The sequence below is a fragment of the Anopheles gambiae genome, chromosome 3 (assembly GCF_943734735.2).
Source record: "Anopheles gambiae chromosome 3, idAnoGambNW_F1_1, whole genome shotgun sequence".
Lineage (NCBI taxonomy): Eukaryota > Metazoa > Arthropoda > Insecta > Diptera > Culicidae > Anopheles > Anopheles gambiae.
In genome coordinates, this window is record NC_064602.1 from 58,293,416 (window position 1) to 58,306,304 (window position 12,889).

At 36.1% G+C, this 12,889-nt stretch overlaps 1 protein-coding gene across 1 annotated transcript; it reads right to left on the reverse strand.

Annotated features, from left to right (window-relative positions):
• Positions 1–4,550: 4,550 nt before the first annotated feature.
• Positions 4,551–12,150, reverse strand: LOC1272657 (exostosin-1). Its single transcript, XM_061653495.1, has 11 exons — positions 11,607–12,150; positions 9,316–10,451; positions 8,200–8,352; positions 7,991–8,065; positions 7,790–7,916; positions 7,582–7,701; positions 7,125–7,379; positions 6,768–7,055; positions 6,450–6,694; positions 5,617–5,688; positions 4,551–5,545 (listed from the first exon to the last, which is right to left on the reverse strand). The coding sequence occupies exons 2-11, from the start codon at positions 10,185–10,187 to the stop codon at positions 5,437–5,439; spliced, it is 2,316 nt and encodes a 771-aa protein (XP_061509479.1). The 5' UTR covers positions 10,188–10,451; positions 11,607–12,150; the 3' UTR covers positions 4,551–5,436.
• Between the last annotated feature and the right edge of the window lie 739 nt (positions 12,151–12,889).

The following is a 12,889-nucleotide window of genomic DNA, read 5'->3' on the forward strand; positions in this document are numbered from 1 at the left end:
CCCTAATTCTGCGGTTAATAAACAATCTTTTGTATGCTAACTGAATTTATTAGCATTCAATCATAATACTTTGTGCAAATTGCACTGTTGACTTCAATTAATTAGTTTTATGATGTATCCTTTTCTCAAAAACTACTCTTAAACTAAACTCAGCTAATCTATCCGTTGAGCTCAGGGCTTCAACTGCCCGATTAGTCCACTCTAAAGCCTACGTTACAGCTCCAGTGAAATTGAACGTGAAATTTGGGTTTTGTTTTGCTATATTTCATTAAATATTTACCAGAATATGGCTTATCGTACACCAAAAGAAAGAATATTCCATTCCACAACTATTGGGACTATACAACAACAAAAAAATGGACTTTCAACATATTGAAATAATACATTAAATGCATTTCCTTGCATTTCCCGCTTTGTTCACGGTGAAAACTTCACATTTTGTATGTGTTTCCCAATTTTACAGTAAAGCTTGCCATGGGAGCAGTATGTTTTAACAAAGCTTTAATGGATGATGTTTTATGTTATAAGTTGATTTAAATGCATGTAGTACAAATTAATAACGAATTAAATATATTAATCAACACGTAGGTAACAGCTCAACTTTAATTAAACTGTAGTCCACGAAATAATTGAATCTTTTTTTAAAAGAAAAGCATATTATTTTGCTATACAAACTATGTTTAAAAAATAAAGTATACATTACGAAAAATTCGATGAACATGCTTTAAACAAAGTACAAAAAATGCCGATGTGCTGATTTCCAAACATTGAACTATTGATTTAAATTTGCGAAAATCACACATAAGGATAACTGAGAATATATGAGAATTAGTTGAACATAATTAGTAATGAAGTTATAGTATTAACTATTTCCCTGTTACTTTTTAAAACTTAATTTTACATTCTAATTTGGTGACTACCGTCACCCTTCCCTACTTTGAATATTTTACCAAAAGGCTTTAATTTTGGAACACAGTGTATGTAGATCTATAGTAAATTAAAAAAAGCATTTTCGGTTTAGTTATATTTCTATTAGTTGAGTTCTATCAAACTTTGGGAAAAATAAATAAATGTTTTAAGCCGTAAAATACAATAGTAGGAAAGATTAGTACCATTTTCTGATGTTCTCGGTTTTTCGGACATTTTTGAATCCATATAATAGCCATTGGCGTGATGTTATAGATGTTGATTTCAGTAATCTAATAAAAAAAAACAATGCAAAGCTACTTTCATCATCAAACCGTGCTTACGCCTGCCGGCTGTCGGTTTTACCAAACTTTGGTGGTTGATTTGGTTTGATTAGATTTCACGCTACACCAAGCATAGTAACGATAGTTGTCATTGTGATCACTCACTAACACAAAATTAAGCAAGCAAAAAAAAACTCTATAGGCCCAGTTAAGGCCACCTCAAAGAGTGAACTGCCAGATCACAAATGAACATAGATCTTGTGGCTAGTGCTGTAGTCAATTGATTGAGTAAAGTTTTCGGTGCAGCTTCGCAATCTATCCATACTAAAGCTTGCACAAGATTTCTTTGGAAAAAAAAACAAACGTTCAAGTGTATCAAGTGTAAAGGTAGAAATGTGAAATATGAAATAGGGATTTTTTTGTAGATGGATTGCTTAATGGCCTATTTTTTCGGATTTTTTACATTTGAGGTGAGGATGAAGCTAAAACATAGTTAGAAATCAATAATGTATTTATTTTTGTTTTCATTTTGTTTTTTTTTTTCGTACGTCAACAATGTACAAATAATTGGAATTGTTATTTTATCTTCAATTCCTTTTATCTATTTTGCATATCCTATCACTTTTCTTGTTCGCGCTTGTTCAAACTATGTCGCAATCAAACGAAACACTTGTCACCCACCGCTTCTTGTGTGTTTACATTTGAATTTGTTGGGATGGAGACTTTGCTTGCATGGGATGTAAATTTACACGAGTGACGATTGTTTTTGATTTTCTGTTGCTTAAAAGCGTTGTGTGGTTCAATAGCAGAGAGTATTATGTACCTTACGATGCCATTTATTTTATTTTTTGCTACGTACTGTTGCTTGTCTCGCATGATATGATACTTTTTTCTTGTTGGTGTCTTAAACCAACTGATTAGAACGCCGACAAACTAAGTTGAAGCGCTCGGCTAGCTAGACTGACGCGTGTCACTATAAGAACCCTCCCATACGACGAGGTTCAGCATCGTTGAACATAAAAAAATGCAACCTACCACTTTCTTTTTGTGTCTTCGTACTACTTTCGGTGGCTAGAACCAGAATTTACAAACAAAAAGGCACACGCGTCGTCATTGTCGCTACAAGGAAATAGAAGATTTCACTCATTCAAATCTTTATATACTGTTGACTACTGATGGCTGGCAAGATCATCATCGATCTAGCTATAAAAAATTGCTATCACCACATTGACTTTTGGGTTTTGGTTGTGATGGTATGATGCTCATTATGACGATGGCAAGAGAGCTTCCATTTAAAACGTTCCACATTTGTATTTGTAAAGGAAAAAACGACCGCTGATAGCACAAACCAGTGACATTTTTTTATCGGCGTCCCGTCTGTAGTCGGAAGATGAAGAAAACTCTTGTAGATTATGTCGTTGATTAATATTGATTATTGACGCTGTACCCTATTTGTGGTTCGGCGTGTTCAGTACAAATTAGTTGTGTAGATGTTTAACCGTTTCCTGTCAAATATAGATAGAGCCCGTATGCGTTATCAAACAATACCAACTGTTTGGTGACTAACTAATGGATCTGCAACAATACTATTTTTGTTAAAATATCTAACATATGAGACACACAGCGAAATCGATATTATTTAAAAGAATTTGTGTTCGTTTGTTTTACAATGGGCCAGTCGTGTTCATTGACAATTGTTGCTTTTACTGTTCGACGCATTGTACAATTTTGTCTTGTTTTGTTACTACATTAGCTCGATGATTAGGATGACGACACCCTTAAAATAGAACTTTTAATGAAAGAACCGCGCAATGGACAACACAAGAAAAAATAGGATCCTCCAATGAACTGATAAGGAGTGAAACATTATGAACGGAAAAAACCTGTTGGTTTTATCAGTTCTGGTTAATTAACTTGCTCAGCATGATTTCCTGTTGTTAGAATACATCCGATCGACCTTTGATTAAGTAAATTTGGGCAATTATACACATAGAGCAAATGAATTCATTAGCTGTAATAGTTTGTTGTTTTATGTATAATCGGTTAAGTCTTCTCCATTAAACCTGCCATGTTGCAAAATGAAAAAAGTGAATCGGTGTAAGTGTATGTATTTATGAAAGACAATATTTAAGGATAAGTAAACTAGACATAGGAAAATGATAGTGAAACGATCGTTGGTCACGTGCATCAGCACTATATGGGAGCATAATGATGAGCCATGAGGTAGATCGGTAAGTTAGTTAAGTTTAATTGATATTGGATGTTTTAAAAAAGATCAAAATATTAACCAGAACATGGAAACAATTGTCGAACTTCTTTAATAGAGTAATTGCCATATCCCTTTTCATAGGATATACTAAATTCCATCATGGTGAAAAATAAATTATATTAAAACGTTTATTTTAGCAACATTAGTTTGAATTCAAAGAGAACTTAGTGAAAGAAACGATTTATTTTGTTGTTGTTTTGTTTTACTTTTTCCACGACGGTTAGACAGGTTATAGCCAGATAATTGAGATAATTGATATTTGTAGCGTTCACTGTTTAACAAACTAACAAATAATAATAGTATACATTTCAATGGGGCAATACAATGCCAAAAAAATGTGTTCGATCAAATAATGAAAGCAAAAATGTGTTCGAACAAATAATTGTTCAGCATCACACTTTCCTGTTGTATTTGTTTTATCTTTAAAATCCTAGTATTGCTGAATTTTCTTTACTGGCATCGTAAATGGCATTCCTAGATATGGCTTCGTGGTTTCCCATTATTCATTGAACTTTCTAGAAGTTTAGTGTTATGATCGTAGATTTAATTGATTTGTTTCCCTTTGCTTGTCTGTTTTGGACCATTTGCTGGATATGATATAACAAATTATTCGCCTATTTTACTGAGTACACGCATTCTATGTCAGTGTGATGATTTAATCATACAATTGATGTAACATGCTAATCGATAATGTGCTACCGCACTTATAGAAGCGATTACACATTTTGAATTTTTGAGTTTTGCTTGTTTCGATGCAAGATTTCATTTGAAAATATGTAAAAAAAAATTATTGTGCCGCTTTTAATTCAAATTAAAAAAAAATCATATCAGCAAAACGAGCGAAATTACTTTTTTACGCTGCCACAGTTTACGTAATCGGTTTTTACACATGGTTAGTTCATACAACTGTAACCAGCAAAACAATATAGTACAACTATTTCAGATGAAGCGCAAAACACCTTGTTTCCCATCATTATGGCCACTGTCCATGTGCGAAATACATTTAATTAGCATCCTTTTTATGTTTTGAGTGTTCATGAACATGCATATTAAATAACATGCAAACAAAAAATGTACATACAAAATCAAAGTTTTAAGAAGAACTGTCAGCTTCACTAACTACTATATTTCGGGGTATATACACAAATGGCATCGTTGGTGTGTAGTTAAAATACGTCTAACTTAAAAGCCGTGCGGCTGCATCGTTTGTTTAGACTATCATTGGCCTATTCTTATGGTAAAAAAACAGAATATCTATTCGTGAATGTCGCAACATTCTGCTTTTCCGAAACTATTCCGCGCATTAGCAGCAACTGGCTCAAACATGCCTAAAGCTCATTTTTCTAAACATGCGCGTATTTTCGATTATTACATTCAACAAATTTCTATACACTTTTCTACTTATTCGCTTATATATTCAGACGCTCACCATCCTTGACGAGTTAACTTATTTGCTTAGTAATTATTTGCTACTATGTAATGCCAACAATTGCTGCTGTGTATTTTCATAGTTTTTACATGCTGCGTTAATCGACACATCGCTTTATTTTTTTCTATATTTTTATTTTTTCTTTAAAAATATCTGTAAGACATGAAGAACATGTTGTGCATTTTAGTATCTACTTTCGACTAGTTCAACAAATTAAAATCAAACGTTGCGATGTAATATCGCAAGTAATTATTGTTATCCTGTGTTTTAATTTTTATTTTTTTGATTGATGATCACTTATGCTCACATTGTTCCTACTGTAATTGAAATAATATTACTTAGCCAGTTTGCTTTACTTTTGATGCGAAGCACTGAAAACTAAACCATTAAACCCTTTCAGAGGGTTAGTTAAAAACAAACTATTTGAACAACACGACAGTTAAATCCTTGTTGTACGAGGATTTAATTTAATGAAGGTTGTATATAAATGATGTTCGATGTTATTTGAATATGACATGTAACCTAATTTAATAAATATACAAAAATCGCTAGCTACCGACTAGCTCGATCTGTCGGTATTTTTTCCTCAAATTTGATACCGAATCTCGATACAAAACAGGATCCAGTCGCAGGTTCGACCTAAGTAAAGGCATATAACTGAACAGAGAATAACATTTGTGACGTTAGCTGATGGATAAACACTTACTAGCAGCAAACAATATACTTACCCAAAAACTGCGGCAAAAGTATTTAAACAACTCTGACGCTGTATAAAATGATCAGGATCATTCCAAGGAGATCTACAATGAAGTACATGGTTGATATAAGTATTTTAGTAACTTTAGTAGTGTTTGCATTAGAGAATTAGAGCTGGAAATGCAATGGAAATTTCCACCTCGGTGGATCGGCGGAGCGAAATGAGAAGACATGCTTTTTGCGAGTTTTTGCGAGTTACACGGATTCGCACTTTATCCCAAAATCGTAGGAATCCTTCCTGTTTCAATAATAAGCAATGCCAAGACTGCAGCATGATGGTTGAAAACGTTGACGATACCCCTATTCATTTATAGGCTGCAAGGCAAGATCCATGATTCCTTTTCCCGAACACACACTTGCACGCCAGGACATGCAGTTTGACATATCTTTTCAACTATATAGCATTTGCTTGCCTTATATAAAACAAAAACATAATTCTCTCAAAGCACAAAAAAGTCGTTTGAAATTAAATTCAGGAAACCATTAAGCTACAAGGACCGAAGCTACATTAAGACTTATTAGTTTTTTTTTCTATTTGGAACAATAATGTCCAATTTGTTAGTCAAATGTTCACCTTCAACAAATCAATCATCAATATGGCAGATTGATCAAACAATCAGCCTATTGATTCATCATACAAACACAAAAATACAACAACAAATAATAATTAAGATAACGAAATCAACAAACAATAAAGTTAAATGCACTGGATTTATAATCTACATAATTCAAATTATGGAATAACATTGTTGCATTATTATATGTTACTAATTACTTAAGTTGATAGGTTATTGGCCTCACTCACCTTCCACTTTCTCGATCTTTGTAGCCTTTTCGCTGCGTCACCTTAATGGGAGGTTTACGAGTGACATGCGATACAAGAAGATTCATGAGAATGTCTTCACAGTTGGACGATTGTTGTACCGTCTTTAACAACAGGTACGACAACCAGTTAGTGTAAAGATAATTATAGTAACGATGATAAAATGCGGCGCCAGTTAAAACGATCGAATAATAGTTTGTCCATTTGGATGTATAACCCCATGCGTTCTGTTTAAGGTGTAAAATGAATCATTAGATAGAGTAGGTTTCATCTAAGCTGCATAAATAAATTTCATCTTGCCTTGGAATCATCCCAAAAATGTGCCCGCGCCGGATAGCCGACGATGCGATCTGGAAAATCGCGCCACACCTGATAGGCAAAATCCAGCTCGTCGGTGTTTAATATAGCATCTTCATCCAGTGACAAAACGGCGTCAGTCTCGATTTGATCGTGGGGGTAGAATCTTTGGGATATGCTTGGCCGGTCTTCGCTCGTGCTGCCCGATATGATGTGCAGTGGAATGTGACCTGTAGATGGCCAACGTTTCTTCGGCGGAACAGATCTATCAGTTGCCCACAGAATTAAAATCTATAATGAAAATGAGGAACTTACATTATTTCATTCTCGCGTAGCTATAAACTTTTCTCCCCTACTAACCTTATCTATGTATTGGCTTTTGGTAATACTTTTGACTAGCTTGTATAAAGCTGAGTTTGGTGTAAGCTGCGTACCGATCTGTACAAATATTACGGCGGTATAGTTCAGTCCGGGTGTGTGACCAAGTTTGTCTAGCAGAAACGGAAATCGGCGATGAGTATCGGAAAAGGTCGGAATAGTCAATAGTGCCCCTGGGGATGTATTCCAAGTCAGTCCATTCCGATGAGGATAGTCTGGCAGTCTCTCACGGATAATCTAAAAACGGTTATTACACAATTTTTATCATCAGATGTTCATCAATTTTGTTTGAAGAATGATTTTGAATGTCCAAACGAGTATTATCGACTTCTCATTCGGCTCACAGTCCAAAATCACAAATAATGATAAATAATTGAAATAGAATTTGAATACCTGCTATGGATAAAATGTCAAATTAACCATCTCAATTCATACTAACCTCAAATGTTGTAAAAATTATTTTTTCAATAGAACTAAAATAACGCTCCCAAAGCACTTGTGTCTGCTGACGTAAAGCTAGAATACGGCTTGTAGAGATGGAACGTACGATGTCTGGAACCTTCGAATGATTTATACAAAGAAAAAAGAACCAGGATTTACATTTTAGACTATAAATGTAAAATAGCAAACCACCATCCATTACTCACTTGCAGCAACAGTCTTTCATCTGCCCAAATAGCAGCTTGCTTCCAGTCAATTTTGGACTGAAACGGTAACACCCATGAATTTGAAAGCAACACTGGTATGCAACCCGCTTGAAGCACTTCCAGAAACCTATAATAGGTAAATGTTGTACAATTGGTTAGTGAAAAAAACTGTCCAAACACTCGAGCCATTTGCTTATTTACCTAAATGATCCTAAACGACGACCTCTGGGCACAAGGCAGAACGTTGAATTCTGTAACAATGTTTCGTAGTCATACCTGTGAACAGATGAACAAATTATTTAGCAGTGTTGTATACATACATAAACGCATTGTCGAGATAAGGATCGAACATTATACGTTGTTTTGGTGCAGTTTGCTAGACTGTCTACTATACAATTTAAATTACACACCTATCGTATTCTCGATTATCTTCGTCACATCGAGCATCCTGCAAATCTCGCCAACTTTTCCCATGCTTGCAAGTTGTCACTAATACAAAATCTCGGGCGTTATGTAAGTGAAACAACGAGTTTCGTGTTTCAGAACCAATACCATGGACGTACCTATAACAATACAATATAGAAAGTATTAGGTTTTGAGATATTCTGAAAATCGTTCAAACAAGAACAAACGAGTTGTATCTAATATAAAAAAGGGAAAAAATCCTGTTTGGCTTAGTTTGGAGAGTATCGTAGTTTTAATATTATTATTAAGTGGTGGCGGTAAGTCTGTATTGCGTATATGGCTTAGTATTGATCGTAGACAAATTGGTTTAAGTAACAGTTAAATAAAAATAAATAAATAAACGCCCTGTTTAAAAATAAACTCCATATGCATTCTACAATGTATATAAACTCAAACAAGTGTTGTGGTATGGTTTTGCCTGATATAAAAAAATGATGAAAGAAAAAAATTAAGTTAAAAGATAGCCTGTCGCAGGAAAGATATAAACAATCCTCTGGCCCCACGATCGCGTTTTGTATCATTAACGATATAATAGATAAGGTTTGAGGATTCTGAATAGGTCAAGCCTTCATAAACCGTAATCTGAAAAAAAGCATTATAAATGTTGGTGGTCGAACCCGTACGACTGCTGTTGGAATGATATTCTAAATTAAGTTTAAACTCCAAACCATCTCTATAAACAATTTGACTGAAAAAAATTTTAAACTAATGACTGATCGATGTAAAAATTCTCTTAGTTCGTCTCAATTATTGTTCGATGCAAAAGCAGCGAAATAACGCTAGTTCTGATTCAAATGCGAAATCGATGGGATCTAGCTTGATGCTTAATTGGCTCGTTGCTAAAATTGTGATCAGCAGTCGATGCATCAACATAATACCGGAGTAGTGTGAACAGCCATAATTAGGAAATTTATTATCTGATTAGTATTCCAGGCAGCTAGACACGAATTGTTTTCAAATCACTTGGAAGCAAATACGGCTATAATTTCAAGGTTACGATAAACACACTAACGATGAGTATGTGGCATGATTATTGTAAGCTATCACTACCGAATACCTACCTTTTACCTTTGAAGGCAAGTAGATACTTCTTGTTGGCTGGGAAGTTGTTACTGATTACGAAACCTGTATTGCCGCCACGCAACGGGAACTGCTTGTGAAAAAGAGGAATACTAACGTCAAAGCCGGGTCGCAGTGATTGGATGCTCATGCTGGCTTTAGCTAGGATTGCCTGTCCCGGATCGAATCCGAGCCCATTCTCGTTGTAGTCTGGCCATGTGCCCGAATAAAGGTTAAAGATGATATGATTACGCCCATTATTCCAGTGTGGTAGCCGTTGCAGGCGAGACGGCACGTTACGCACAAAATCCTCACTGAGCGAGTCGCGATCAAGTGTATCAATGCCGAGCACGAACAGACAGGCCTGCTCGGGATCAGTCGTATAGTAGCGGCTTTCTTGAATGGCCGATATGATTTTTTGATAGTTTTGACTAATTGGCGGTGGTGCACCAAGCGAATTCAATGGCTCCGGTGGGTACACGTAAACGTAAAAGTTCTTATCGCTACATTTGCTAAAATCGAAGCAAGTTTCCATGCGACAGGATTTGAACATCGCACCTCCTTCATCAGTCACACGCCGTATAGGACCACCTCGTTGGAAAGACGGCTGAGGGGCTACATCGCGGAATCGGGATTCGTATGTGGGAGCGGTAAATAGATCATCGTCCGGTAATGCTTGCGCCTGATTTGATGAATCCGTACTTTCGGCGTATTGGTAGTGCAGCTGGTGATAGCATGGTAGATTGTCCGGATTTTTACGCACACGTATCCGAAACAGCGCTTGCAATCCTTTCAACCGATAGCCTCCCAGGTAACAGTACGCTAGGAAAGCGCAACAGATTATCACTAGAATGTAGCGTTTTTTTGCCTGCATTTTGCGCGTTCGCAGCCACTGATGACGCTTGATGCCAACAGTCGAAGGCTATTTCGGCAGGCCGAATGCCCAATGCGGCTAACGATTGTGGTGTTTGCTACTTCGACTAACATCAACGGATATCCTATCATTCGTACGGTCGTTCTTCTTTCGCTGTTCGTATCCGACTGACAACATGTTTGGAATGGAAGAAAATTTCTACTACAGATGCTGGTAGATTGTTAACGAGATTCTACCAAGACGTTTGATGCGCACAAGATCAGCCTAAAAAAGATATAAAATGACAAAGAGCATATTAGTTCAGTAATCCCAAAAAACCCATCGAAGGCAGGCGACATATTTTTGAGAATATCTCTAAAATGAGAACGGTTCGTAATTTGATTTCATTGTATTTTTCTCTGGATACTAAAAAGTGTACTCGCTGGTTCTGCTATTTCAAATTGCCATGTTTGATTCGCGCCTCGGTTCGCATATGTTCAATTCTTATATATATGATGACATTTTACATAGATTTGTTAGCATATCTTCTCCATATCGTTGCATTAATCACTGCAACATCAAGAGTTTAAGCGCTAATCAATTAAATCAGTAAACTGTCAAACATTGATTGGAAATATCGAAAATACATACATGAGTGCAAATATATTAGGTTGAAACATAGATTGGCATTGTTTTCCCTAAGAGACGAATGAGCTAGACCTCAAAGTCTCTATAAAAACAAACCATTGTTTTCCCTCCCTTCATCTTGTTTTGCTTTGGGACGATATTTGCAATAACAAACTAACAATAGTACTATTTCTTAGATCACGGAATTTAGTAAGAAAGAAGTATTATACTTAAGATTATTTGCCAAAAGAAAAGTATAATAATTTGGGAAAATGTGCTGCTTGCTTTAGATTCATGGCTAAAACAACACTCAAAATCTCAGTATTTATTTCCAATCTGCCCGACGGACCAAGAAAACACATGACCTTTAGCAAAAGTTTGAACAACAAATATGAACTATTCATTAACTTCTGAAATGTGTTAATGAGCCACCAAAAACAACATTTGCAGGGGAATATTTGGTCAGCAATACACCTAAATTAGCTGTTTTACCAATTGTCGTCTGTGTGTAACCTAAGGCCTCGCAACTCGCGTCTTGAAGAAATCAGCAAACGAATTTTGAAGATTGCATAAAACAAACTAAATGCACAGCCGCTCATAGAGATTTCGCCTATTTAGCAACTGCCACCGCGAAGACATACTGCTAGCGCAAACATTCTCTGGGAGATCGATTTTTCCACACCTACTTCCGCCCTAGGAACCGAATGCACTTTTGTAAATGTTTGGACGATTTCCACCATTCACTCGCATTCCTTTTTTCACATTTGTATTCACTCGTGTTTGCAAGGCGTAGGTATTGATTTTCTCACTTACTATTGCCAACGGAGCGCTATGTACCATGGGGAGGCTCCACGTTAAACAAAAACATGTTGTTTACACTGAAGAATTGCACTTGCTGCAGCTTGGCCGGTACCGTTTTTGTCGAATGCCATTGGACCAGATGCGTGGCACCGTGTGATGTGAACTATAATTGTTTTCGGGAGTAACGCACAATTTGTTTGGTTTTTGCTCAATAGCACATCACGAATGGCGGTGCGAGCACAGCACCAGCGACAGTGATACGATGTTGATGTAAGATCAACAGAGCTATAGAGTACACTTTTTTCTTTACAACTCTCTAACATGAATCGAAATGTTCCAATGTTGTTGAAGGCTAGTTTAAGCATTAATCCATAAACGTGATAATTTTCAGGCAATGATGACGAACCCGTTGAGAAAACTAAATCACTTCGCGTAGAACGTTTTGACAGTGTGTATGACATTAAAAAAAACATTGTTTGACGTTGCCTCAAATTACTTAGGCTGTGCTCTCACAATCAATCGATTTACTGTTTCATTGCACACAGAAAATCATAACAATACAGGCAGTTCCCGCGATACGCGATACCTGTTATTTAGCATATTCAAAGACAGGTGGCAGAGTGACCAGAAATACCGATTTATCTGTATTCCTACCAAGGTGCAAGGATAATGTATTTAGAAGGTTGATTTTTATCGCTTTTGCTGGGCGACATTGTGGGGGACATCTGTCACTCTCTGCTTACAAATTTCAATACCCCGCACCAGCCCACCCCGATTTTTATACCGGAGCCCCCGGAAGAGAAATGTCAAGTCGAGAAATGTCATTTTGCTCTGAACAACTTCACCTTGTCATTTATAACACCTTGACCAAGGTGGATTAAAAATATCAGGTGGTGGATATGGGCCTTTGGGGGGTCGCCATAGTTGAGGGACTGTACGTCATTTTAAAACCGTTAACCAATGGTTTCCGCATACAAAGCATAGCAAATAGAAAAGATTTCTTTGCTACTTCGTGCATTTTTTTATTTCTATTGATTTTATCGAAAAATGAGACATATGAACAAAAGATTTGATGATTTGTTTATGCACGAAATGTAAAATCATGTGAGTAAGATTTCGAATCGCACGTAAATTATCCATGTGGCTCGTAGATAATAAGGATTTTATGTGAAAATTGCAAATTTTAATGATTTCTAAGTTTTTATTCGCAAAAATGTCGAAAACACAATGAATTTTAGAATAAATTTACGGAATAACACGAAAGAACTCCCTTAAATCTATGTTTTAATGTTAAA